Source organism: Lepidochelys kempii, chromosome 9 (genome assembly GCF_965140285.1).
Source record: "Lepidochelys kempii isolate rLepKem1 chromosome 9, rLepKem1.hap1, whole genome shotgun sequence".
NCBI lineage: Eukaryota > Metazoa > Chordata > Testudines > Cheloniidae > Lepidochelys > Lepidochelys kempii.
The window spans coordinates 48,462,555-48,490,551 of NC_136388.1; the positions used below are offsets into that span (position 1 = coordinate 48,462,555).

Consider the following 27,997-nt stretch of genomic DNA (forward strand, 5'->3'; position numbering starts at 1 on the left):
CATTCTGAAACTTTTAGTCATTCTCTCCAGTGTACCAGAAAGCAGTCTAAAAACCAGTCTGCAAGACACCAGTCTCCAGGAGGTTCCTCCCAGTCTTAAGCCGCCTCCAGTTTTGATGCATTTGTCAGGAGTACAGAACCAATTTCATTGTGTTCTTTACTTTCCTTTAGGACCAGCAGGCCCACTACTAAACAGCTTGAAATCAGATCATGCAGAATGGCTACTGCATCCTTTTCAGTTTTCACTGCATCCTTTTCAGCTCTAGGCTGCCTCTAAATCCTGCTTCCACATCTCTTCAGGGATCCTGATGAGATATTACTTCTAGGTGAATTCTCTTCTACAGAGGGATCCATAGAACAGGTTCAGACTGTGTACCAAAGGAAAAGCTTCTACAGCAGGCACTTCCTCATCCGAAAGAACCTCTCCACCATATTATCTTGTGGAAACTGAGGAGTTTCATCAAAAGATAAATTCTGCCTGCTGTCTTTGGGAAACATCACCCCCATCCTCCCGCCCTCTGACTGTCACAGTTCTTTCACCCTAAAGGACATGTACTTCCATGTACTAATACAGCCATTTAGTGTGAGCAACAGACACTTTCAATACAAGGACCTGCCATTTGGACTGTCAGCAGCACACACAGTTTTCACCAAGTGCTTGGCAATGATGGCTGTCCACTTAAGATGAAAAATCAATTTCTATCCTTACTCAGACAACTGGATGACAAGAACTAGATCCAGTAACCTACTCAGGTTATTAATTCAGACAGCCTGCAGTATCTTCAGATCAGCTGGGAAAAGTTTTCCCTAGTTTCCGTCCCGCAGATATCCTTTCTAGATGCAGTTCTGGATTCCATACAAGTCAAAGGAGAGGTCTGCAGCAATCTCGCCGTATCAAAATCATTTTATATCTGCAAGATTTTTCCTGATAGCTTTAGCCATTTATGTCACCTCTTAGGCTTGTCTCAGGAGGAGACCTCTCCAAGATTCGATGGTCTAGAATTACAATAACCTACCTTATGCTTTCTATACCACAGAAATCACATTACAAGAGTCTGTCATCTCTTAAGCTTCCTCTGCAATAGTAATCACAGAAACATCCAAGCTAGAGGGCACCCGACCAAGGAATGACAATAACCAGCCTCTCATGAGTAGAAATATGCAAAAGCTCACCAAAAGGAAAGAGGTTACTTAATAGCAACTGGTTTCATAGTGGTAGCCATGTTAGTCTGTATCAGCAAAAATAACAAGGAGTCCTTGTGGCACCTTAGAGATGAACAAGTTTATTTGGGCATAAGCTTTCGTGGGCTAAAACCCACTTCATCAGATGCATGGTGTGGAACATACAGTAGGGAGGTATAAATACACAGCATATGAAAAGATGGGAGTTGCCTTACCAAGTGGGGGGTCAGTGCTAATGAGCCAATTCAGTTAAGGTGGAAGAGGGCTATTCTCAACAGTTGACAAGAAGGGATGGAAATCACTTTTGTAGTGCTAATGAGGCCAGTGTAAACAAGGTGGCCCATTTCAAACAGTTGACAAGAAGGTGTGAGTATCAGCAGGGGGAAATTAGTTTTTGTAGTGACCCATCCACTCCCAGTCTTTATTCAGGCCTAATTTGATGGTATCCAGTTTGCAAATTAATTCCAGTTCTGCAGTTTCTCGTTGGAGTCTGGTTTTGACATTTTTTTGTTGAAGAATTGCCACTTTTAAGTCTGTTATTGAGTGTCCAGAGAGAATGAAGTGTTCTCCTACTGGTTTTTGAATGTTATAATTCCTGATGTCAGATATGTGTTCATTTATTCTTTTGCTTAAAGACTGTCTGGTTTGGCCAATGTACATGGCAGAGAGGCATTGCTGGTACTGGGTGTGGATGGGTCACTACAAAAACTAATTTCCCCCTGCTGATACTCACACCTTCTTGTCAACTGTTTGAAATGGGCCACCTTGTTTACATTGGCCTCATTAGCGCTACAAAAGTGATTTCCACCCCTTCTTGTCAACTGTTGAGAATAGCCCACTTCCATCTTAATTGAATTGGCTCGTTAGCACTGACCCCTCACTTGGTAAGGCAACTCCCATCTTTTCATATGCTGTATATTTGTACCTCCCTACTGTATGTTCCACTCCATGCATCTGATGAAGTGGGTTTTAGCCCACGAAAGCTTATGCCCAAATAAACTTGTTCGTCTCTAAGGTGCCACAAGGACTCCTCATTGTTTTTAATAGTAACTGTAGTTCTTCAAGGGTTGCTTCTGTGTACTTCTATATATTATTTTGAGCAGCCCTTGAGGTCCAGCAATGAGCACAGTATAGGCAGACACAAGAATCAAACCCTGTCTTTTTCATGAGGTTTCAGTGACTTGTATTATTTTTCTGGGGTGCCTTATGCCCACTTTGATACCTGGAAAGGTATGGGAACAATTATTAAACAATCAATTTGTAAACACCTGGAGGATAACAGGGTTATAAGGAATATCTGGCATCGATTTGTCAAGAAGAAATCATGTCAGACCAACATAATTTCCTTCTTTGGCTCACTGGCCTAGTGGATGGAGGGGGAAGCAGTAGATGTGATATATCATGATTTTTAGTAAGGCTTTTGGCAGAGTCCCATGTGGCATTCTCATAAGTAAACTAGGGAAATGTGGTCTAGACAGAATTACTAAAAGGTGGGAGCACAGCTGGTTGAAAGACATACTCAGAGTAGTTATCAATGGTTCACTGTCAAACCGGGAGGGTGTATCTAGTGGGGCCCCCGGGGGCAGTTCTGGGTCTGGTATTAGTTAATATTTTCATTAATGACCTGGTTAATGGAGTGGAGAGTATGCTTATAATTTATAGATAACACCAAGATGGGCGGGATTACAAGCACTTCGGAGGACAGGATTAGAATTCAAAATTACTTGACAAATCGGAGTATTGGTCTGAATTAAACAAGATGAAATTCAATGAAGACAAGTGCAAAGTACTTCACTTAGGAAGAAAAAAGCAAATGCACAAATATGAAATGGGGAATAACTGGCTAGGTGGTAGTACTGCTGAAAAGAATCTGGGGGTTCTAGTGGATCACAAACTGAATGAGTCACCAGTGTGATGTGGCTGTGAAAAAGGCTAATATCATTCTGGGTGTATTAACAGGAGTCTTGTGTGTAAGACATGTGAGGTAATTGTCCCATTCTACTCGGTACTGGTGAGGCCTCAGCTGGAGTACTATGTCCAATTCTGGACACCCCACTTTAGGAAAGATATGGAAAAATTGGAGCAAGTCCAAAGGAGAGCAACAAAAATGATAAAAGATTTAGAAAACCAGGTAAGATTAAAAAAACTGGGCACATTTAGTTTTGAGAAAAGAAGGCGGAGAACGAACGTGATAGCAGTCTTCTAACATGTTATAAAGAGGACAGTGATCAGTTGTCCCTCATGTCCACTGAAATTAGGACAAGAAGTAATGGGCTTAATATGCAGCAAGGGAAATTCAGGTTAGATATTAGGATAAACTTTCTAACTTAAAGGATAGTTAAGATCTGGAATAGGCTTTCAAATGGAGGTTGTGGAATCCCCATCATTGGAGCTTTTTAAAAATAGTTTGGAGAAACACCTGTCAGCTATGTTCTTAGTTTAATTGGTCCTGCCATAGCTCTGGGGACTGGACTTGATGACTTCTGGAGGTCTCTTCCAGCCCTACGTTTCTATGATTCTATGATATTTTTACTTAGGTACACTGTATTATGAATTTTTAAGCAGTAAATTCCCAATTATAACCTTTTCATTGCCTACACATGGTATTTTTCACCATGGATTCTTAGAGCTTATAAATCTTTGCGGATAACTTTTTTGCCAGAACCTGGTGCATTTGATTAACTGTAGTTTGTTTCCTGATGATAGATAGGTTCACTAGACTGGCGCTTATCTACCCCCCATCTCCTCAGAGTTAGAGATGATGGGTTTTTCTTTTTTATATTTCTTAGCTTTGTTTACCATACAGTGTGTTTGAAAAGGCATTGAGAAGAGATCGGTACTTGTGGAAATTTTGCACAAGCTGACCGATGCCCCCTGCTAATGGCTGTTCTCCAAGATCACAACATGGAGCAAAGTCAGATCAGCCTTTCATATTGTAAAGAGAAAAAATTCACTAGGGGGGTCAATCTTTTGCATATTCAGTGTACATCTTCAGAAGACATTGTTAGAGATGGAAAGCAGGAGCAGGAGGACCCAGAGGTGGAGTGAGTAAACGGACTTCTTTATTGCGGTACTTGTTCCCCTCGACCCAATTGTCGAGTAAGCCCCAAATTAATCATATCACACTCTTTTATCTAAGTTAATATGTAAATACCCACATTACTACAATGCCCCCCAAAACCCTTATTTAATAATATGAATGCCTATATAGTGAATATTAATAGCTATATACTGAATATAATTATACTCACCCCTGTTTACAGCATTAAGCATATTATACAGATATTTTTACCTTGCAGATACATTTCTTTGCAGTAATTGTAGCCACAAGTTCCCTTAATCAGCAGTTCACAGGGGAGGGAGGAAGGGGCCATGACCCTGAGCTCGTTGATGTAGCCAGGAGAGGAAAGGATGGGGGAGATAACACTTCTTCACGCAAAGGGTATCCTTCAGACAACCATATTCCTTATGCAGCTGCAACACTTATCTATCCTTAACAAGCAGAAGGAAAAGGATGGCAACTTCATCTATCAAGCGAAGAAATAGTGCTTGCCTGTGCCTTACTCCCCATTACCATGATAGCAGTTACCCCGGTCTTTACTTAACCCTTAGATACCCCAACAGACAAGAGTTTCAAATTATTTTTATATTTTTTTTCCTGGTTTTCAGTTTTTTTGTTTGTTTGTTTTGTTTTCAACATCAACTGAAAGAACTTTTAGAAGCCAACTTTGCACTCAGTCCTGCCTCCATAAACTTCGGTGGTGCAGGATGGGTCTTTTCTGTATAGAGAAGCAGAAGAATTATAACACTTGTTTTTGTAGAACATTCCCTATTATTTTTATACATTTTAATTTAACTGCTAGATTGTTTAACGATGTTGGTTTTGGTAACTTATTTACATAGAATTTTAAATGAATAACAAAACTAGAGATTACTAGGTGGATGCTACTTAATCTTCATGTGCGTTTCATTAGGATATTTTGGCTAATCTTAGTGTGTTTTTCTTTAGCAAGGTGAAGTGAGGTTGAAGTGTTTGAAAGCTCTACAGAGTCTGTACACCAACAGAGAGTTGTTCCCTAAACTGGAGCTATTCACTAACAGATTCAAGGTAAGAGTAGAAAGAGGAAATGTGATTTTTGAAAAGACTATAGAACTGTAGAATTGTGTCTCATCTATCTAGTTGTTTCACTTCTCTTAAGTCATGTGCATTAAATTATGTGAAGGAGACTCACCTGCTTCTGCCACTGATTAAGTTCTTTTCATGGGGACTGTCCAGCTACAGTGGTGAAACTATCATGTTTTCAGTAGGAAAGGGGCTCTTGGTCTTTTAAATTAAAGAAATGTGACTTATTTCAGAAGCAGAAATATTTCTGAATGAAATTTATGAGGGTGATACGAGCACATTTATTTTTGAAGTTATTTATCAAACATATATCACTAGATCTGGGCATGATTCTTTCTTTCCCACTTGTCCTCTCACATTACCAAATAATCCTATGATTTTTATATTTTAATCTCAGTGAATTTTAGGGCTCATTGAAGGTTTTCCCATGTACTATAATATTTACTTTCATATATTATATATATATTATATATATACTCTCTCTCTAAGAGTGTGTGTGTGTGTGTATATATATATATATATATATATATACACACACACACACACACACACACACACACACACACACACACACACACACACACACACACACTTTCTAATATAATATAATTCATAGATTAATATCGAAAGGGATGCCGTGAAGATAACTCTTTAATGAAAGTGTGTGAGAGCATGAATGACTGACTGACCTCAGGGCACACCCCAATAAGGCAATATCTACATCCATAAATGTCATTATAATTGAAATTAACATGCAGTATGTTAATCAGTAATGTAAAATGTTCATCCAAGGGTACTTCTCTGGAATGATTCCACACTATTCTTTGAAAGGACAACCTAATAGGTTGTTTCTGACTGGGTGATGGAATTGCTGGGATTTACCATATACCTTATTTAGTTATAAAACACACGGTCTTTTTATAATAGCTAATAGGCAGATGGGCTAATTTAATAAAATGTCATGAAAAAATAATTTAAATGAAAAATAACTTTTCTGTAGTACTCGCCAGAAAACAATTCAAGGCAGAGCCACGCTATAACCAGCCCAAGATGTCATCCTACATGGCATCTGGGGAGGGGAGTGGGAAAGAATTATGCACATCATGTGACACAGGCCTAAGCTTTTATGTGCCTGCGGTATTAAGACCCTTTGGAACAATCTGGCTAAAGTTATAGCCATTGACATATTTTTAATTCGGTAGGTACAAAGTCCTTCTGGAACCATCAAAGCAGTAATAAATTAACTATGGGAACATTCACACAAACACACATTCACACTCTCCACTGTACAGATGTATGTGCGTCCAATGCATTCAGGTCAGAGACTGTTGCCTGCAGTATTAGTGACACATGCACCTCTGCTATGCTCACATGTGGAGCTGGAGTATAAAAGGGGTGTGGCTGCCACCTCCCACTCAGTTCTTTCTCACTGTCCATGGTGAGAGTTGATGCTTCCTGTTGCTCTTGAGCTTTGTTTTTCCTTGTTAGCCAGCTTCTACAAAACCTTTATAAATAGTTGTTGATAATGTTTAATGCAGTGTAGTTGTAGCCATGTTGGTCCCAGGATATTAGAGAGGCAAGGTGGGTGAGGTAATATCTTTTATTGTTCGTTTTTGTGTTGGAGACTGTCATCAGTTTTTTTAGGGTTTTTTATATATATATATATATATAGTTGATATATATATATATATATAGTTTTGGATTTCTTGTGATTTCCAGGTAGCATTCCTGGGTTTTGTTTTTCCCTCTAGTGTATGGGAGCATGTGATGATTTCTTGTTTGTTTTTGTGTTGGAGGCCGTCATCAGGTTTTTTTGGTCCCTTGAATGATCTTTTACTAACTACTTATGCTAAACAATATGTTTTACCTCGTACTTTGCTGTGTTGCTGGGAGTTCCTTTCCTAGACCTGAAGAAGAGCTCTGTGTGGCTTGAAAGCTTGTCCCTCTCACCAACAGAAGTTGGTCCAATAAAAGGTATTACCTCACCCGCCATGTCTCTCTGATAGTGTTTAGTGTTAATTTATTTAGGTTGCGCTGGGGGTTGGTCTCTCTATGCAGAGATCCTCAGGATTTGAGCAGTGTGCCATTTGCAGGGCCATGATTCCTGTGAGTAATAAACTTGTGTTGTCTAGTTTGTTCAGATCAGGAACATGTTAAGGACAAATATTCAATATGTACCTCTCTTTTCCAACAACAAAAAAAAGCAAAGGAACTTCAACCTTAAAGTACGTTTACTAGAAAAGGCAGGTGCTGCATCCCTTTTCAGAGCCTTACCCTGACCATGAGAGGATGGAGACTTCTTCGATGAGGAGTGCACCTCTAGTTGCTCCAGCCCCCAAACCAAAATCGTGAGAAAAAAGATTCTCCTCTTCTTCTCCCGTGACCTCCTCAGAATGCTGAAAGCCATCATTTTTGGCCATCATTGAGTTTGGTATCACTTTTTCAGTCTGAGGAGCACATACCTCCAATATCAGTAACTTCAATGTTGATAGGCATTCTTCACAGCAAAAGACCTATTATGCCTTCTTGTGCCTGACTCTCCAGTATTGCACCATGAGGTATTATTAATAGCACCGGCTTCATCTACAAAAACGCTGTTGGCACTGTGTACTTTGTAGCACTGCCTGTAATATTGGCACCATCAACATAGTCTGGATATCAGTCAGCATTTCACCTTCCACAGCTGCTTCCACCAGGGTCAGCAAATCTAGCTTTAGCATCAGTGCTGCTGGTGCAATAGCATGCATTGCCCATGCTAAGACCTCCATCAAAACAGTTTCAGATTTGGAGCATGACAAGGTGTTTCTCCTAAAAGGCCTTTTAGCTCTCCTGATAGATGATATTTGAAGGACTCCATCTGTGACATGGAGCAAGAGTGTTACCCTTACAGGGTTGTTCCAGCCCTCCACCATAGATTGTGCAGACCCTGGACTAAGAGAAAGTCACCTTCTCCTGTACCTGTTCCAGTCAGGGAAGACCTTCTCCTGGTTTGTCACCTATCCCCAACGTAGAACTGACTAATGAACTGAGGGAGAAACCCACACATTTTCTACCATATATGTCTTCATTTTTGCTTGATGAGACCATTTGCTGGAGTTTTCATCTCCTCCTGAAGCATTTAAGATCTTTTCCGATCTTAGGAGGAGGGTGGCCATATTAACATTTGTGCCAGCAGGGGTTCTGCTGGACAACCCTCACAAACTTTTTGACATTTTATAGACTGCAGCCCTGGGAAGGGTTGCCCTTCCCATTAATGAGTCCCTGTTAGACTGTGCTAAAACCCTATGGCAGGCCCCAGAATCTGTACCACCCACTGCGAGATATGTGGACAGACTTTATCAAGTTCCTCAGCAGGAATTTGATTATTTTTTCAGCCATCCTGTACCAAAACCCTAGATAGTCACTGTGGCTAATGAGCACTGAAGGCAGACTCAGTCTAGGGCTGCCGAAAAGGGCAAAAAACATAAGATATTAGACTTATATGGTAGAAAGGCCTCTATCACTGCAAGCCTTCAAATGAAGGTGTCTCAATACATGTTTACGAATTGGGTAGCAATGTGAAGGAAGGATACATCATCCAATTCACTTCCTTCCCTTTCCCCACCATCCCTGTTCCTTTTCAGGGACTCATCTCACGAAGCTGTATTACTTCAGGATGTGCAGTCTCTTTTGGAATTGGGAGCAATAGAGGAAGTTCCTTACCAGCAGAGAGGGAAAGGTTTCTATTCCCATTACTTCCTGATTCCCAGTATAGGAGGTGATCTGAGGTCCATTTTGGATTTGAGAAAACTGAATGGATCCATCAAGAAAATGAAATTTCAGGATGGTTACCTTCACATCTATCATTCCTTCTTTGGAGATTGGCAACTGGTGTGCTATATTCAGTTTGCTTAATGCTTACCTTCATGTGACAATACATCCGGCCACAAAAAATATCTTTGAATCATAGTCGGGAACACACACTAACAGTACACAGTGCTGCCCTTCAGTCTGTCCTCAGTAGGAGGGTGATGAAGCACTGGAATGGGTTACTTAGGGAGGTGGTAGAATCTCCATCTTTAGAGGTTTTTAAGGTCCAGCTTGACAAAGCCTTGGCTGGGATGATTTAGTTGGTGTTCGCCCTGCTTTGAGCAGGGGATTGGACTAGATGACCTCCTGAGGTCTTTTCCAACCCTAATATTCTATGATTCTATCCCATAGGGTGTTTACAAAGTGTATGACAGTGGTAGCAGGCCACCTTCATTATACTGTTGTTCAAATACTGAGATAATTGACTAGTCCAAGGAACGTCAAAGGGACAAGTCCAAAACAGCATCTTCATGATCAGAGATCTGTTCTCTTATCTGGGCTGAAATTAAAGGTAGAGAAATCAGTATTACTACCAACACAACAAATATATTCCATGGGGGCAGATCTTGATGCCACAATGGCGATAGCTTACTTTCTGACAGATGGGTTCCAGTCCATAGTCACCCTTTGTAAAGTCCTCAGGTTGCACTTGAGGTTAACAGGACATTCTTACCTCCAACTTGAGGTGCACATGACTGAGCATGCCTGACTTCACCTCAGAGGCCTGCAGGCCTTTTCTCAGTATACTGTTCAAACAGGCATGTTGATTTGCACACCTATATGAGTGCTTCCAATCCTAGGCTGGTGGATGGCTCTCCAGAACATCTGCAAAGGGATTCAGCGTTGACTCTTCTAGCAGATTATATGAATCATGGGCTTCGGTGCACATCTGGGATGCATTCATGCTCAGGAGTTATGGATGACATGGGAGGTTATTCTCCCTGTAAATATATTGGAACTTTGAGCCATTTATTGGCCTGCAAGACATTCATCACCACCATCAGAAGTTCTTTAGCTCCCCCGACAGTGGCCCATGATATTGTGGTATTTAAAATTTGCTGTTAGAGGTTATGTGAACTTTCATTTGATCCTTTGAGGACAGTAGATTTGAATTTCCCTTTCCCTGAGATTATTTTCTTAGTGGCCATTTCCTTGGCCAGGACTAAGAGGAAACTAGCAGCACTGAGGTCTCTTGCCTTACATCTAACCACTAAGGACAAGATGGTTTGTCATATCTATCCCAGTTTCCTACCAAAGATGTCACTGCATTTCCCACTTAATACAAAATATTTGTTTTCCAAGCTTATGCCCTTAACAGTACTTCACAAAAAGAAACTCTTACTCACTCTGGACTTCCACAGAACTTTCAAATTGTATTTGGAAAGGAAATCTCCTTTCTGGAAAATCATTCCACTGTTTTCTTCTCTTTGTAGGCGCCAAACAATCTTTAGGAGCATCTAGATATAACAGAGATACCTTGTCCCATTAGGATCAAGGATCACTCTCCTGAAGCACGATCAGCAAGAGGCAATGCTTCCATTAACAAACTTTTTAGGGCAGTCACTTGACACACCTTAAATATTTTTACTAAGCATCACAGGTTAAATGTGCAGATATCAGCTTATGCTTTTGGGTACTTAGAGCCATTGTCCCTTGAAATTCTGGAAGGGCGTGGGGACCAGGAATTGATTTGCTCAATTCATGGCCATTCTTAATTTCACTCCCTAGTCCCCCTTTCATTCCTTTTAGTTAGCTCTCTTCTGTTCTTTCTCAGCCCAGGTATTTTAAGAGTAGCATTTCACAAAACCCAAGGTCTGTTCTAGAGTAAGCCAAGTCTCAGAAAATTATGTCCCCAGTTTTTCTGTTGCTTGAACAATGTATCAAGACCCAAAAGAAATTGTGTTCCAGGGATCAACAGACATCTCTGCAGACAAGGAGGGTGTTTGTTTCAAGCTGAAAGAAATCAAACTGGGAAAGGAAAGTAAGGAACCAGTAGAGGAACTCCTCAAAAGCTTGAAAATCCTGCCATTGAATTGGCTATTGGTCTGCTTGTGTTCACAGAGAGCAGAGACGGATTAGTGGGGCCCTGGACCAGAGCAAGTGGGGGCCCCTCCCCACCCCTTCAGCCTGCAGTCCCATTCCCACCCCCTCCCCGCACTGCTGCTGGGGAAATGTGGTCAGAGTGCAGGGGCTTGTCCTGCCCCCACCCAGCACTCCTGCTGGGGAGCTGTGTCAGGGTGCAGAGGCTTCCTTCCACCCTCCTGGCACTTCTGCCGGGGAGCAGGGTCGTGGCTCAGAGGCTTCCCCCTCATGAGCACCAGGCAGGCAGAGTGGGGCAAGCTCCCCTGCCCTGACTCCACTCCCCGGTAGGAGCGCTGGGTGATGTGTGTAGGTGCCCATTTTTCTGGGGCCCCTCCAGTTGGCCAGGGCCCCTGAGCATGGGCCCTGTTGGTCCGGTGGCTAATCCACCACTGACAGAGAGAGAGAAGGAAAATCCATAGTTGTACCACCAAATTCCTCACATTTCTTATGGAAGGCATGTAGGATAATTATTGAGGCCAGATGGTGGCTTAAGTCACGGGCATGCAAAGGGCCATGCTGCAGCAGCTGCTTCAGGTGAGATTCTCTGCACAGTGCTCCTTTTCACATGCATACACCCTGCCCCAAATGCACTACTGAAGCTCTGTTGGTCATTGTGAAGGAAAGAAATTGGGGCCACAGCCATGCCCTCATCCAGCCCAAGCCAATCCCCTTTCAGCAGGCTGGTACTGAGGAGACACTAGCTCAGAGTAGTGCCTCAGTTCCCCAGCCTGAGTTTGCCTGACATCTGCATGGGATGGTAGGAGGGGAAAGTTCCTTGACACATGTTCCCATTCCTGTTGCATGTACAGTGTTAAATTCAGGACATACAGAACCTGACATATCTATCACCACGAAGGCACATTGTACTAGATGAACTTAGCATGTTCTAGAGAAGTCAGATGGTTATCATGTTTCTGTGGAAAGGTATGTCCATCAAAGACTGTTTATTTTGTAACTTAAATATTCATTTTCTGAAAACGTTGTGTGTGTGTTGTCATTCTAATACAACTACTTTTCAGGATCGCATTGTATCAATGACACTTGATAAGGAATATGATGTTGCTGTGGAAGCCATTCGATTAGTCACTCTAATACTTCAGTGAGTATTTTTCAAAGCTAGCATAATTCACTATGAGAAGCACTTTTGCCAGTAATATGTATCAGGTTTAGATTTCTCATGCGTATTATGAAGGACTTATAACACTGAAGGTGGATTAAATGTCATAATTTCACTGAGCAATTTTTGGAGAAGTTGGAATAGGATAAATGGCTGCATAAAAATACCCTGGTGAAATTCAGAAATTTACTAACTCCTTGGTGTCAGTAGTTTCAGTGTATCCACTGTTACAAACAAATCCAGACTGGCAAAATAGACTGACGGTACAAGCAGATCATTTTAACTATGTTCTCTGTTCTTTTTTTCTTTTAAATGCCAAAAGCTACTTGCGTGCGAAGTTCAACTGAGAATTTAACCACATTAAAGTCAGGATATGCTCTGGTAACCTTAACTTTGCAACTTTAATTCTGTTCTGTTTTCAAGTCAAAGATACAAAAACACAAGAGGAAATTTCCAAATTTAAGAATATATTTCATAATATAAAATGCTGCATCTGTTTATGCGCATACATGAATGAAGAAAAACTGTAGTGTCAATTAAAAAAAAACACACTGAAGCATAAAATGGAAGATATGTTTTTGTTAAATACACACTGAAAATCCCTAATTTAAAAAAAAAAATTTCAGTATGTAATATTGTTTGTGTGTTCATGTCTGGCAGAACCGAAAGTTCTCATCCTTGAAAGTGCCCAATATTGAATTGAGACCAATACTTGTTATAATTCAAGAAAAATGACTTTTCAAAATATTATGATGTTTGTGTGCTGTCACTGTAATATCTGAAAAAAATAAAGATCATGATTTACATGAAACAAACTGATGGCACATTATCTAAATTTTTTGAAAATTCAATAAAAAAAATTAATTCCCCAAAATTGTGATGACAATTCTGGGCACAACTCTACAGTTAAGGTTGAAGTAAGGATTAAGCATCTCTGTTAAATGATAATGATACAGTGAATTGTTTCCAGATTTATGGCACTCAAAGTATAAGTATAGAATGAATTTTCAAAGAAATCTGATAATTAGTTTGTTAATATACCTCAACATGTTTAGATTTCTTTAGTTTAACCTTAACTCTGAAGTAAAGATACTTACTTCAGAGAATACTTCATGTTAAATTCCCTGGTTTGTATCTAGGGAAGGAAACTTTGCTTGAAAACTGGGATAGGGAGGATTAAGGCAGTATGAGGTAAGCCATGGTCTTGACTGTATGATAACAGGAGAGATCAAGCAGGTTTTTGCTGCTAGGAGGAATGTTTCATGAGGCTTGTCCTTTGGGTCAGAAGCCCAGTGAATTAAGTAGGAATTTTTCTACTGACTTCATTGAGATTTGGATCAGGTCCTTGATGAAAAATCCAAATAGGTTTCTAGAGCTAAGAGAGGGGTTCAAAACTTGCAACGTGAGTGGGGATAACGTAGGAGATTGGTAATAAGTGTCTAAGATTTTCACTGGAGGATAACATTGAGGCTTCCACATCTGTCTGGGTGTGGAGCATAGAAACAGGGTTTGAGAATAATCCAGAATGTATGAAAGCTGTGAGAAGTGTTGCTTGGCTCTCTAGGGCTGGGAAATAGATAGCAATCAATATAAATTAGAAGTTATGATGTGCAGAAAATACATAAGGGAAATGAAAGAGATGAGGGAAAAATCTCTGGCTGGCAGGACTAAGGACAATAAGGAGTTTTAAAAATATATTGGGAAAAAGGGAAATAATAGCAATAGTGTAGGTCCATTATTAGATGGAGAGGGTAGAATTGTTAATGATGCAGAAAAAGCAGAATGTTGAATAAATATTTGTGTTTTCTATTTGGAAAGTAGCAGGATGATGATGTACCCATATCTAGGGGTGGCATAGCTTGATTTTTACTTTTTTTTCCTAATTTTGACCATTTTTATCAATTTTTATTTTTAAGATTTCCCCCCCCTATTTTTAACTATTTTATTTTAGAGTTGTGGGGGGGGGTGGGATTGGGGTTAGGGCATCTCTGCCAGTGGGAGAGTTCCCAGTGCAGCTGTGGGGCATGACACCAGGGCTCCAGAGTAAGGGAGGCTGTGGTCCTGGCTCAGAGGAGCAGAGGCCCCTAGTCAGGATTGTAAAGAGGAGGACAAGCCCCTAGTCACGGGGAGGCCACCCAGCTGCTGAACAGTTATGGCTCCGGGACCATTCCCATGCTTTTGGCTGGTGAGTGATGGAGCAGGGCCATGACATCAGAGTTGCAGAGGACTTACCTCTTGATTGGTGACACCTGATCCCTGGAGGCGCAAGATGCGGGGAAGGCTGCAGGGTCAGAACAGAGCCCTCCCTGCCAGGGCTGTGAAAAGGAAGACAAGTCTCTGTCCGTGGAGGTGGGCACAGAGTCATTCAGCAGTGGGTCAGCCACCTCTGCAGCTGGGGACAATGATGACTCCTCTTCCTCGTGGTCCTGGCCAGGATTTTCTGCTCTGCTGAGTCAGGATGTGAACAGTGCCTCACTCACTCACCAGCCTGAAGTGCAAGAGCTATTCCCAGCTGATGAGTGAGAGGGGGCTGAAGAGAGCTCCCTACCCTACACCAGGAGCCATTAAGTAATTCCCCCTGACCAGTGGCTCATCTTGCTTCCCCTCCTTGCTGTCTTGGCCAGAGGTATCTGCTCTGCCCTACCAGGACTGCAGCCTTTCCCTGCACCTTGTCCCCACAGGAATCAGGTGTCACCTGCCCTGTGGCCATGCAGGGAGCCCTCTATAACCCCGCTGTCACAGACCCGCTCACTCATTCTTGTGACAGCTTCTGGCTAGTGAGTGAGCGAGCGAGTAGGCCGTGACATCAGAGTTGTAGAAAGCTTCCTGCATGGCAGGTGACACACAATCCCTGCAGGCACACTGACTGTTACCATTTGATATTTTTTCATTGATCTCATTGTGTCAGCTGAAATTGACCTTTACCAACAGATATCTATTAAAATTGAAATCTGTCAAGCCTATCCATATCGTATGAGGATGATGACATACTTCCCAATCCATTAGTAACTAAGGAAGATATTAGACAACATCTACTAGGGATAAATGTTTTAAATCAGCCTGCCTGGATAACTGCACCTAGGAGTCCTAAAAGAGTTGGCTAGAGATCTCTGGCCCGTGAATGTTAATTTTTAATTAATCTTGGAATTCTGGGGAAATTTCAGAAGATTGGAAGTGAACTGACCTTGTGCAAGTATTCAAAAAGGACAATTGGGATGACCCAGCTAACTATAGGCCAGTGACATGAGTCCTGGACAAAATTATGGAAAAATTGATACAGGATTCAAGTGATAAAAAAATTAAAGGCCAGGCATATAATTAATGCTAGTCAAGATGGTTTTATGAAAAATAGGGCTTGTCAGACAAACCTGATTTCATTCTTTGATGAGACTGCAAGTTTGGTTGATGAAGTTAATTGTGTAGATGTATTTGACTTACTACCACATGACATTCTTATTAAAAATTAGTACTATGCAGTATCAGTAAAGCACACGTTAGAAACTAGATAACCGATAGATATCAAAAAGTAACTAATGCAGAATCTTCATTTAATGAGGGTGTTTATAGTGGGGTTCCACAAAGATCAGTAGCCTATTCCATGTTTCTTTAGTGATCTGGAAGTAAGCATAGTATTACTGCTGATAAAATATGTAACTGGCACAAAGATTGGTTGACTGGTAAACAATTATGAGGACAGGACAGACATACTGAGGGTACATCTATGCAGCAAAGGAAAACGCATGGCTGCCCCATGCCAGCTGCCTCATGCTTGTGGGGCTTGGGCTGCAGGGCTCTTTCATTGTTTTGTAGACTTCCGAGCTTGGGATGGAGTCCAGGCTCGGGGACTTTCCCACCCTGCAGGGTCGTAGAGCCTGGGATCCCACCCAAGCCCAGAAGTCTATACAGCAATGAAACAGTCCCACAAGCCCGAGTCAGTTAGCATGGACCAACTGCAGGTTTTTCTTTGCTGTGTAGACACATCCATAGTGATTTGGGTCACTTGGTAAACTGGGCCCACGCAAACAAAGTTTGGTTTAATACAGCCAAATGCAAGGTCATACAGCTTGTAGCAAGGAAGGTAATACCTACAGAATGGGGGATTATATGCTCCGAAGCAGTGGCTCTGAAATGTGTTTAGAGGTCATAGTGGACAAGCAACTAAACATGAGCTCCCAGTGTAATGCTGTGGCAAATAGGGCTAATACAATCATGCGATATATAAATAGGGGAGTAATGAGTAGAAGTAGGGAAGTAATTTTACCTCTGTATACAGCATTGGTGAGACAGATATTGGAATAATGCATACAGTTCTGGTGTCCACATTTTAAAATGATGTTGAAAAACTGGAGAGTGTGTCGAAAAGAGCCACCCCCACCCCCTCCCAAAATCCTCACAATGAGGGACTTAAAGAAGTTCAATCAGTTCAGCTTATCAAAAAGATTGATAAATGGCTTGATTACAGTGTACAGCTACCTTTACAGAGTGAAAATACTGTGTACTTACAGGTTTCAGAGTAACAGCCGTGTTAGTCTGTATTCGCAAAAAGAAAAGGAGTACTTGTGGCACCTTAGAGACTAACCAATTTATTTGAGCATGAGCTTTCGTGAGCTACAGCTCACTTCATCGGATGCATGCCGTGGAAACTGTAGCAGACTTTATATATACACAGAGAATATGAAAAAATACCTCCTCCCACCCCACTGTCCAGCTGGTAATAGCTTATCTAAAGTGATCACCAGGTGGGCCATTTCCAGCACAAATCCAGGTTTTCTCACCCTCCACCCCCCCCCCCCAGATTCACTCTCCTGCTGGTGATAGCCCATCCAAAGTGACAACTCTTTACACAATGTGCACATTGTGTAAAGAGTTGTCACTTTGGATGGGCTATCACCAGCAGGAGAGTGCACATTGTGTAAAGAGTTGTCACTTTGGATGGGCTATCACCAGCAGGAGAGTGAATCTGTGTGGGGGGGGTGGAGGGTGAGAAAACCTGGATTTGTGCTGGAAATGGCCCACCTGGTGATCACTTTAGATAAGCTATTACCAGCTGGACAGTGGGGTGGGAGGAGGTATTTTTTCATATTCTCTGTGTATATATAAAGTCTGCTACAGTTTCCACGGCATGCATCCGATGAAGTGAGCTGTAGCTCACGAAAGCTCATGCTCAAATAAATTGGTTAGTCTCTAAGGTGCCACAAGTACTCCTTTTCTTTTTGTGTACTTACAGGCTTTTTATCAGAGAAAGGCATAACAAGACCCAGTGGCTGGAAGGTGAACACAGACAAATTCAAATTAAAAATTAGGCACACCTTTTGAACAATTAAGGTGATTAACCACTGGAATCAAATATCACGGAAGTGATGGATTCTCCATCTCTTGATGCCTACAAATCAAAACTGGTTATCTGTCTGGAAGATACAGGTTAATCAAACACAAGTTATTGGATTCAGTACAGATTTGTAGATTCTAAGGCCAGAAAGGACCGTTGTGATCACCTAGTATGATCTCCTACGTAACACGGGCCGTAGGACTTCCCAGAATAATTCCTACAGCATATCTCTTAGAAAAACATCCAATCTTGATTTAAAAATGGTCAGTGATGGAGAATCCACCGTGACCTTGTCTGTGATGGAGAATCTCCCATGACCCTTGGTAAGTTGTTCCAATAGTTAATTACTCTCACTTTAAACATTTATACCTTATTTCCGGTCTGAATTTGTCTAGCTTCAACTTCCAGATGTATCATGTTCTACCTTTCTGTGCTAGAATGAAGAGCTCGATATTAAATATTTGTTCCCCATGTAGAGACTTAGAGACTGTAAACAAGTCACCCGTATTCTTCTCTTTGTGAAACTAAATAGCTTCAGCTCTTTGAGTCTATCACTATAAGGCTGTTTTTCTAATCCTTTCATCGTTCTTGTGGTTCTTCTCTGAACACTCTTCAGTTTATCAGCATACTTCTTGAATTGTTGACACCAGAACGGGACACAGTATTCCAGCAGTGGTCACACCAATGCCAAATACAATTATAACTTCTCTACTCCTCTCCAGATTCCCCTGTTTATGCATTGCCAGAAGCTGGGAATGAACGACAGGGAATGGATTATTTGATGATTAGCTGTTCATTCCCTCTGGGCCACCTGACATTGGCCACTGTCGGAAGACAGGATACTGGGCTAGATGGACTTTTGGTCTGACCCGGTATGGCCATTCTTAGTTCTTATGATCCCATTAGCCCTTTTGCCACAGTGTCACACTGGGAGCTCATGCTCAGCTGATTATCCATCAGAAGCCCCAAATCTTTTTTATAGTCACTGCTTCCCATGATAGAGTGCCCCAGGGGTAGTCTGTGTGGAATGCTTTGTCCTGTGATATACAGATCAGATGACCTAGTGGTCCCTTCTAGCCTTACACTCTATGGATCATCAACAATGTTGCCAATCTCAAGAGAGGAAAAATCATGATTTAGACCCCAAATAATAGTTGAGGATTGACAAAGCAAGAGCTCCGCCCCATCCCTATATGAGAGTGTTGGGGGCAGGTGCGCATTGCCTTCCCCTCTTCCCACTACCAAGGAGTTCTGAGCTGAACATTTACAGCAATCCAGAGCAGTGCAAAGGGGATAGCTGAAAATGGAGATTCTGGCCCCACGAGTTTTATCTTCGTGCAAAAGGTATTGTGATTAGATCACTCTTTTGGTTTTGATTTTAAGTTCAGGGTTTTTTAATGGTTATCTCAGAAAGGTTAAATGGATTTTGAGCCCACTTTCCAAAAATAGTTTATCTTTGGCTGAATCTATGTGTGTGGCATCTCAGCCCAAAATAAATTTTCTGGGAGAAATTAATGTTCAAGTCTAAATGAACATTTACAATGCATTCTCAGTCTGAACTACTGCATTAGTTGTAACTATTTTGGTAAATTCTGAAATGTGTACACTTCAATAGAAGCACAATTTTAGATTTTTTTCCCCAAAAGAAGCCTCTTAAAATATTGGCAAATTATTAAATTTGAATGGCAACATTTTTAGTTCTAAGAAAATGTTTAACCATTTCCTAGTGTGCTACATTCATAAGAAGCAGCCACTTTAACTCAAAGGTGGGGTTTTTTTGGTGGTGAAGTGTTTAAAAATTTTTGGGGCCTAATCCAAAGCCCACTGAAGTTAATGTCCCATTAATTTCTGTGGGGTTTAGATGAGGCCCAGGTAACCCTGTATTTATATAAACTGTCTATCATAAAAGTTACTTATGGGAGGTGGTGGAACTGAAATTAAACATTTGTTTTGGTTCAGGTGTTACTTTCTGACTTTTTCAGTGGAAGTGAAGAAGCTCTGTCCAATGAAGACTGTGAGAATGTTTATCACTTGGTGTATTCAGCACACCGGCCGGTTGCAGTAGCAGCTGGAGAGTTCCTTCACAAAAAGTAAGCTACCTCTCATCCTGGAATGAGAAAAAGATTCATGATAGCTTCCTGAGACCAGAAATGCCTAGTGAGATCTAGAAGTGACAGGTTGATGTATAGTAAGTATGGCCTGATTCAGCAAAGCACTTAATCACAAGCTTAACTTTTTAAGCACTGACTTTCAATAGGAATACTTGCATGCTGTGACAGGGTCGGGCCAGGTGGTTGCAGGAGAGTGATAGAAGGCAGATATATTAGCCCCAGGTTAAGTAGGTCCCTTTTCCCTGGGTAAGGTAATAGGGAAGGTTCCAGAACAATCAGGAACCTTCTGGAAACAAGACAGGTTGATTAGAACACCTGCAGCCAATCAAAAAGCTTCTAGAATCAATTAAGGCAGGCTAATCAGGGCACCTGGGTTTAAAAAGGAGCTCACTTCAGTTTGTGGTGCACGTGCGAGGAGGTGGGAGCAAGAGGCGCTAGGAGCTGAGAGTGAGAACGTGTACTGATGGAGGACTGAGGAGTACAAGCATTATCAGACACCAGGAGGAAGGTCCTATGGTGAGGATAAAGAAGGTGTTGGGAGGAGGACATGGGGAAGTAGCCCAGGGAGTTGTAGCTGTCGCACAGCTGTTCCAGGAGGCACTCTAGACAGCTGCATTCCACAGGGCCCTGGGCTGGAACCCGGAGTAGAGGGCGGGCCCGGGTTCCCCCCAAATCCTCCCAACTCCTGGTCAGACATAGGAGAAGTTGATCTGGACTGGGTTCACGAAAACGGTGAAACTGAGGGCTGCCGTGAATCTCCGAGGCGAGCAAATCCGCCAGTAAGCACAAGACCCACCAAGGTAGAGGAGGAACTTTGTCACAATGCTTAAAGTTAAGCATCTACTTAAGTGCTTCGATAAATCAGGATTTATATCGTGCTTTTCTTGCTGTACAGTTTAGACAGTAATTTCTATTAATTTAGGACATTAAAGTGCAAACAAATATGATTGTATGTACTTGTTTGTAAAGATTTGTTAATTTATGTGCAAATCCCTTGAGTTTGTGTTGGGTTTTTATTGTAGCTTCTGGTACTACAAATTGTGGACATGCCTACATGATTGTATAATATACAGTTATTATTTTAAAGGCATTTATTTTACTCAACTTTGAAATAATAGGATACCAATTTACTTCCAAATTTAGCAATTTTAACAGGATTTTCTTATTTTAAAAACTACCTCTCTGGTCATTTTCTTGCATGTCAAAAAATTGAGTGAATTATTAGTGGTAGCTAGATACCTTTGATGCCAGGTGATCAGAGGTGTTGAAGATTTTTCCTTCACTCTGCTGTATAGCATGGGAGAGCAGCTAACTCAAATACAAAGGGCCAGATCTCAACTGGTTGTTCCTTTGCAGTCTAGACCAGAACAATATTTTTAACACTCTGAAGTCTTTAATATTAATTTTCCCATCCCCATTTTTAGAATTGTTAAAGATTTTTGCAACTTTTTACAGAAATTTTTTTGTATAAGAATTCATTTTAATGGAATTTTTCAAACCAGAGGACACTTGAAAGAAAAGGCCTTATATACAACCAGCTGTTTATTTCACCAGCGATATTTTGTGTTCCCTTTGTTTGCATTTTGAAAATGAGGGTGTTTTTTCCCCCAATAATACCCTAGATTTCCTCCTTGATCAGGCACAAAAAACATGATTCTGTGCTTGTGGTATCAGTCTTTTACTATGAAAGTGGATGTGATGCAAATTCAGTAATATGACCTTACTGCATGATAGATAATGGAAAAGAGTTTTTATACATTGTAGTAAAATATCTTCAGTAATTAACAAATGTGGCAAAACAACTATGAAAAAATCTGAAAGATAAATTAGTTTGTGTAACATGACAATTTCTCCCAGTGTGGAAAGTCTCTTCTGAAAGTCTCTTTTGAAAGTAATGTTATCCTATTTCCTATAAACAGGCCCACCAAAGTGTGTGTGTGGGGGCAAAGGGAGCAATTGCCCAGGGGCCCGGGTGATTTAAAAGGGCCTGGGGGCCTGCGGTGGCAGCCAGGAGCCCTGGGCCCTTTTAAATTGCCCGGTCAAGCTGCAGGGCTCCTAGACACGCGAGACCACACTGGCCAATCGCACTGGTCCGCGGGGCCCAGAGCGGTCGTGCACGCCTAGGAGTGACGGGCAGTCCCAGAAGTGACAGATTCGTCACTTCTGCCATGGGCCCTGTCCCCCTTAGGGATAGCCCTGGCACCCAGAATTTCTGTTGATGGGCCTGCCTATAAATGTGTCCTTGAAGGACAAAAGTATTGAAGGAAAAACCATAACTGTGTTGCTCAGTTCTGCAGTTTACAATGTTTGCAAATTAGAAGAAAATTGGTACCATAAATAAAATGTGAAATGTATCTTTCATCACCACCATGCCCCTTTTGAAATGCATCCCCAGCCAAGACTCTTCTCCACCACTGCTTGTTCTCCAGTGTGCCCTCCACTCTTGGTTTCACATCCCCATCCCCATTCACCTGTTTTTCCTCCAGACTTCACATGCAAATGGAGCTTCCGTTATGTTGGCTTAATTTACATGTGACATCTTATCTCCTGTCTGGAAAAAAACCTGTTGCAACTTGTCCTGGTTATACAGATTACAACATATTTTTAGTATGTACACATCACTCTCTACATATCAACTGTACATATGTCTCTCAGTGTTTATGATGACCAGTATTATATAAGCTTTCATTTGATACCTCACACAACATTCTAGATAGATAAATTCTATGACAGCAATGTTTTTATTGTAATGAATGGGGTTGCTGACACAGAATAGTGAACCCTTTGTTAGCTGCTTCTGTGTCATAGCAACACCTAAAATCTGCAGGAAAAATTTGTGGTGATGTGATGAGGAGAGTACCTGAAATCCCTATCAAGCCAGGTAGGGTCAGTAAAGTTCCTACAGCCAATCCTCACTCCTTAGGCATCTGCGAACACAGAAGAACACAGAAATTGGTATACCAGATAAGGCCAGAGGGTCCATCTAATCCAGTATCTTGTTTCTAATAGTGGTCAGTACCAGGTTTTTTAGAGGAAGTGTAAGAAATCACATAATGTATAATTATAGATTAGTTTCTTCCTAACCCCAAGCTATTAGTGATTAGCTTGTGCCCTGAAGCTTTAGGTTCTTGTTCGAGTGATTGCTCATGTTCACTCCATATTAGGTGTGTGTGCTCGCTACATGCACCGGTTCCAGAAGTTTTTCCCTCAGCAGTATCCGTAGGGGACTGACTCTGGCATCCCCGGAGCGGTGCGTACATGCTGCGGTATAAGGGGTGCTGCCAGCTCCCTCCACCCTCAGTTCCTTCTTGCCACCAGTGACAGTACTGGAACATCCGCTGCTTCAGCTAGCATTGTCTCGTTCTCTGTTCATACAAACTCTGTAGAACTTGTAGTGTAGTTGTAGATCGTTGTTGTTACAGTTAGTTATCCTGAGATGTAGTTCTTGAAGTTCTCATAGTCCCGAACGGGACTCAGCTGGGGGATGGAGCATGCCCCAATCCCTCAGGCTTTAAGCCTACAATCGCTGCAAATGGCCTATGCCCCTCAGTGCTCCATATACCAGCTGCCTAAGGCGCTTAGGCGAGGGGCCATAAGCGATAAGTGTCGTATCTGCAAGTCCTTCAAACCTAGGACAAAGAAGGAGCGCGATATCCATCTAAAAGTGCTCCTAATAGAGTCGACACTCATTCTGGCAACAGAACAGGAGTTCGAGTGTGCACCGAGCACCATGGCCTCCATGCACAGTGCTCCACCGGCGCTGTCCACAAGCCGGCACTTGTCTTCCTCCACGGCTCTAGTCAAGAACCCGAAAAAGACTGTGAGGGGAACATCTCCTACCTCCTGCAAGGGAAAGGAGAGGGCTGGGCACGAGCCAAGACCTGTGCCAGGCAGCTCAACGCTCCCTTCCGGAAGTCAGACCCTAGCGCAAGTCGAGTGGTGCAACCTATCCCATACTTTGCCCGCGACTCCAGGTAGCATTGCAGGCCCTGGCTAGCTTCAGGTGCCATTGACACCCGAAGTCCTTCAAGCAGCTCAGGAGATCCTGAGGGTCCTTGTGCCACCCACACTGGCTCCAGTGGTACCCCAGTCTTGGGAAAACCCATGTTGGGACCTATGCATGTGTCACCGCCGAGGGCCTGGTACTGATCATGGGACCGATCAGGGATCAGAGAGAGCTGATTGCTGGGCCATCATCACCTGTCTCCAAGAAGGAGGTCGCCTTACTCAGGAAGATCCTCCCAGCAATTGGCTCATAGTAGCTCCCGGTCCCGTTTGACATCCCTGTACCAGTCGAGTAGCGTGAGGCATGGATCGTCGGGTATCCAACGCAGATCCGCCAAACGCCGTCGGTCCCTGAGACCCTGACCGGCACCGGTCAGACGAGAGCCACCACTCTGCCGAATCCTGGTCACCTGGTACCGACTGCTCTTCTTATAGCTCCAGCACGGAGCAAGGTTCCCTGACTGCAGGACAAGCCCCGATTCCTGTGGTGCCGCCTACATCATCAGCACCGAAACTTGTCCCATGGCCCCAAGCGCAGTGGCCGGCGCCATGGTACTCGTGAAACCCTTGCGGGTTCACCCATCATTCCCAGGCTGCCCGATTGGTGTTTGGAGCTTCGGAGAGGCCAGTGGTCTTGGTATCTCGTTCCCCTCTGCTGCTTGAGGCTTGGGGGGTTGGGGGTCAGACTCCACAGGTCCAGGAGGATTCAGGGAAGCAAACTGGTGGACTACCAGTGGAAGTGGAGATTCTCACGGCACCGGCATCGTCCTCGTCGTCGCCAGACGAGGCTATCACAGGGCCCCCTCACCCAGTTCCTCAGGATGACACCAAAGCACACCGAGAACTTTTGAAGATGGTCGCTTCCAACCTGGGGCTTCAGACAGAGGAACTGGAAGAGCCCTCAGACTCTCTGTTTGACGTCTTCGGCTCCTGCCAAAATGGCTCTACCCCTTCATGAAGGGGTTTTTAAAATCACTAATGCCCTGTGGCAGACTCCCTCTTCCCTGGCCCCTATCTCAAAAGGGCTGAACACAAGTACTTTGTGCCTACCAAAGGGCATGAGTTCTTATACTCCCACCCAGCCCCCAATTCCTTTGTGGTCAAGGTAGTTAACCACAAGGAGAGGCAAGGACAATCTGGAGCCACCCCCAAAACTAAAGCCTTGAGGAAGCTGGATCTCTTTGGACGTAAGGTTTATTTGTCTTCCAGCCGTCAGCTGAGAGTGGCCAACCACCAAGCCCTCCTTGGCCGATATGACTTCAGATATGGCAAGCCATGGCCAAGTTCGAAGGGTCGCTCCCTGAAGCTTCCAAGAAGGATTTTCAAGTGATCCTTGGTGAAGGCATGACTGCGGCCAGGGAGGCCCTCCAGGTGGCGTCAGATGCTGCTACTCTGGCTGCCCGTGCCATGGCTTCCGCTTTCTCCATGCGGTGAGCCTCTTGGCTGCTCCTCTCTGGGTTGTCCACCGAGGCCCAGCAGTCAATGCAGGACTTGCCCTTCAATGGCCAAGCCATATTTGCGGAGCAAAGAAACAGCAAGTTGCATGGCCTCAAGGACTCCTGCACCAATCTGAAAACCCTGGGTCTCTACATCCAGGGGAGCCAGTCTCGGCAGGACCAGCCCCACAAACGAGCCAAGGACTACAAACACTGCCTGAGCCACCCACATCCACCCTCTGCCCAATCGGGCTTGACCCGGAACAAGCAAGAGGCCAAACGGTCGTTTTGATGGTGCGCCCCAAGGCAACCTACCAGACTATTCCCTGGATCCATTTTTCCCAGTGTTCTCCAACTACCTTTCCTTTTTCCTCCCTGCTTGGACTGCTATAACTTTGGACCGCTGGGTCCTTAGCACAGTGGAGCAGGGTTATACCCTTCAGTTCCTTTCTACCCCCATTCCCATCCACCTTCCAGGTCCCTCTTCAGGGACCTTTCTCACAAGAGTCTCCTCATGCAGGAGGTAAAGGGGTTACTACAGCTGGGTGCGGTGGAAGAAGTTCCTCTCGAGTACAGGTTCTATTCCCGGTACTTTTCAATCCGAAAGGCCAAGAGCGGTCTACAGCCCATCCTGGACCTGAAAGACCTCAACAGGTATATGAAGAAGCTTACATTCCACATGGTCTCCCTGGCTTCTATCATCCTCTCCCTGGATCCGGGGGACTGGTATGCCGCCCTCGACTTGAATGACACATACTTCCACATAGCAATCTTTCAAGGATACGGATGCTTCCTCCAGTTTATGGTGGGCCCCCACCACTACTAGTTTGTGGTCCTCCTGTTCGGCCTGGTGACAGCACCGAGAATATTTATCAAGTGCATGTTGGTGGTAGTGCTGACCTCAGGTGTCAGGGTATCCAGATCTACATGTACCTCGGTGGCTGGCTGGTCAAGGGCAGCTCCAGGTCTCAAGTCCAAAGGTATATCGTGGTGCTTCAAGCCATGTGCCGCTCCCTGGGCCTCCTGGTAAATGACAGAAAGTGGATGTTAGTGCCGGTGCAGAGGATACAGTTCATTGGAGTGGTCTTGAACTCAACCCGTGCCAGAGCGCTCCTGCTGCTGGAAAAGATCCAGACATTAACAGACCTCATTGTGGAAGTCTCTGTGTTGCCCCTGACTAAGGCCAGGGTCTGTCTGCATCTGCTGCGTCACATGGCAGTGTACACTTACGTTGTCCGCCATGCCAGACTCCAGATGTGGCCCACGCAGCAATGGCTGGGGACGGTCTATTCCCAGTCCTGGGACACCCTGGAAAAGATTATCATTCCCCGGTCAATACTTACCTCGCTGTGATGGTGGACCGACCACAGGACAGTCCTAGAGGGGGTTCCGTTCAACACCCCCCCTCACTCCATCGAGTTGATGCTGGATGCCTTGGACCTCGGCTGGGGGACGCATCTTGGCGACCTCTAGACAGAGGGGATGTGGTCCCCGGAGGAGGCGAAGTTGCACATAAACGTCAAAGAGCTCAGCACAGTTTGGCTGGAATGCGGAGTCTACCTATCCCACCTGTTGGGCAAGGTGGTGCAAGTCCTGACGGACAATACAGCCTTGATGTTCTACATCAACAGGAAAGGGGGAGTGTGCTTGTTGGCTCTCTGTGAGGAGACACTCCGTCTGTGGGACTTCTGCATAAGCCATGAAATCCACCTGGAAGCTTGTCACCTTCCTGGCGCTGGTGGACCAGCTCAGCAGGGACTTCTCCACCACTACGAGTGGTCGCTCCACCTGGAGGTAGCCTACATGATCTTCCAGAGGTGGGGAATTCCCCAAGTGGACCTGTTCACCACCAGACAGAACAGGAAGTGTCCTTGGTTCTGTTCTTGGCAAGGTCTGAGCAGGGGATCCATCTCTGACACCTTCTTTCTGTCATGGTTGTGGGGACTGATGTACGCGTTCTTGCTGATTCCGCTCATCAGCTAGGCACTGACAATGATCAAGAGAGACAAAGTACAGGTTATCATAACCCTGGCATGGCCTCGCAAACGCTGGTTTGTTAAACTCATGAGCCGGGCACAAGGCCCCTCCCTGGCCCCTGCCCAACTGTCTGGACCTGCTGTCACAGGACCACAGTCGGCTATTGCATCCCAATCTTGCGTCCCTGAACCTCTGAGCCTGGATGCTGCATGACTGAACCCAGAGGAACAGACCTGTTCGGATGCGGTTCAACAGGTCCTCCTAGAGAGTAGGAAGCCCTCAACCAGACTGACTTACCTGGCCAAGTGGATGATGATTTCCCACTGAGCTTCTGAGCGTGGCATCTCTCCCTCACGTTCTTCCGTTCAGTCCATCTTGGACTACCTGCTTCACCTGAGGAGCCAAGGTCTGGCACACTCCTCCATTACAGTGCACCTCACAGCCATCTCCGCTTTCCATCCTCCGATCCAGGGCCAGATGGTGTTTTCTCATGACATGGCGGTCAGATTCTTGAGAGGCCTCAAGAGACTCTTCCCGCAGGTGTGGACCCCTATCTCACAGTGGGATCTTAGCTTGGTCCTCTCCAGGCAAATGGGCCCACCCTTTGAACTGCTGGGCTCCTGCTCCCTTTCCCACCTGTCACAGAAAATCTTTTTCCTGCTGGTGGTGACGTCGGCGAGATGAGTTTGAGATTAAAGCCTTGACCTTGACCATCCGCACACGGTCTTTTAGAAGGACAAGGTTCAGTTGCAGCCACACCCAGCCAGTTTGTAGAAAACTAAGTAAA

General features: G+C 43.8%; 1 protein-coding gene across 11 annotated transcripts in view; it reads left to right on the plus strand.

Annotated features, from left to right (window-relative positions):
* The window catches only part of STAG1 (STAG1 cohesin complex component), a 380,321-nt gene that overhangs the window by 192,667 nt on the left and 159,657 nt on the right, over positions 1-27,997 (plus strand). For all 11 annotated transcript variants that reach the window (XM_073360216.2, XM_073360219.2, XM_073360217.2 and 8 more), the window contains 3 exons: positions 5,191-5,289; positions 12,255-12,334; positions 19,664-19,771. In XM_073360216.2, the coding sequence (XP_073216317.1) occupies positions 5,191-5,289; positions 12,255-12,334; positions 19,664-19,771 (287 nt within the window). The remainder of the gene's footprint in view (positions 1-5,190; positions 5,290-12,254; positions 12,335-19,663; positions 19,772-27,997) is intronic.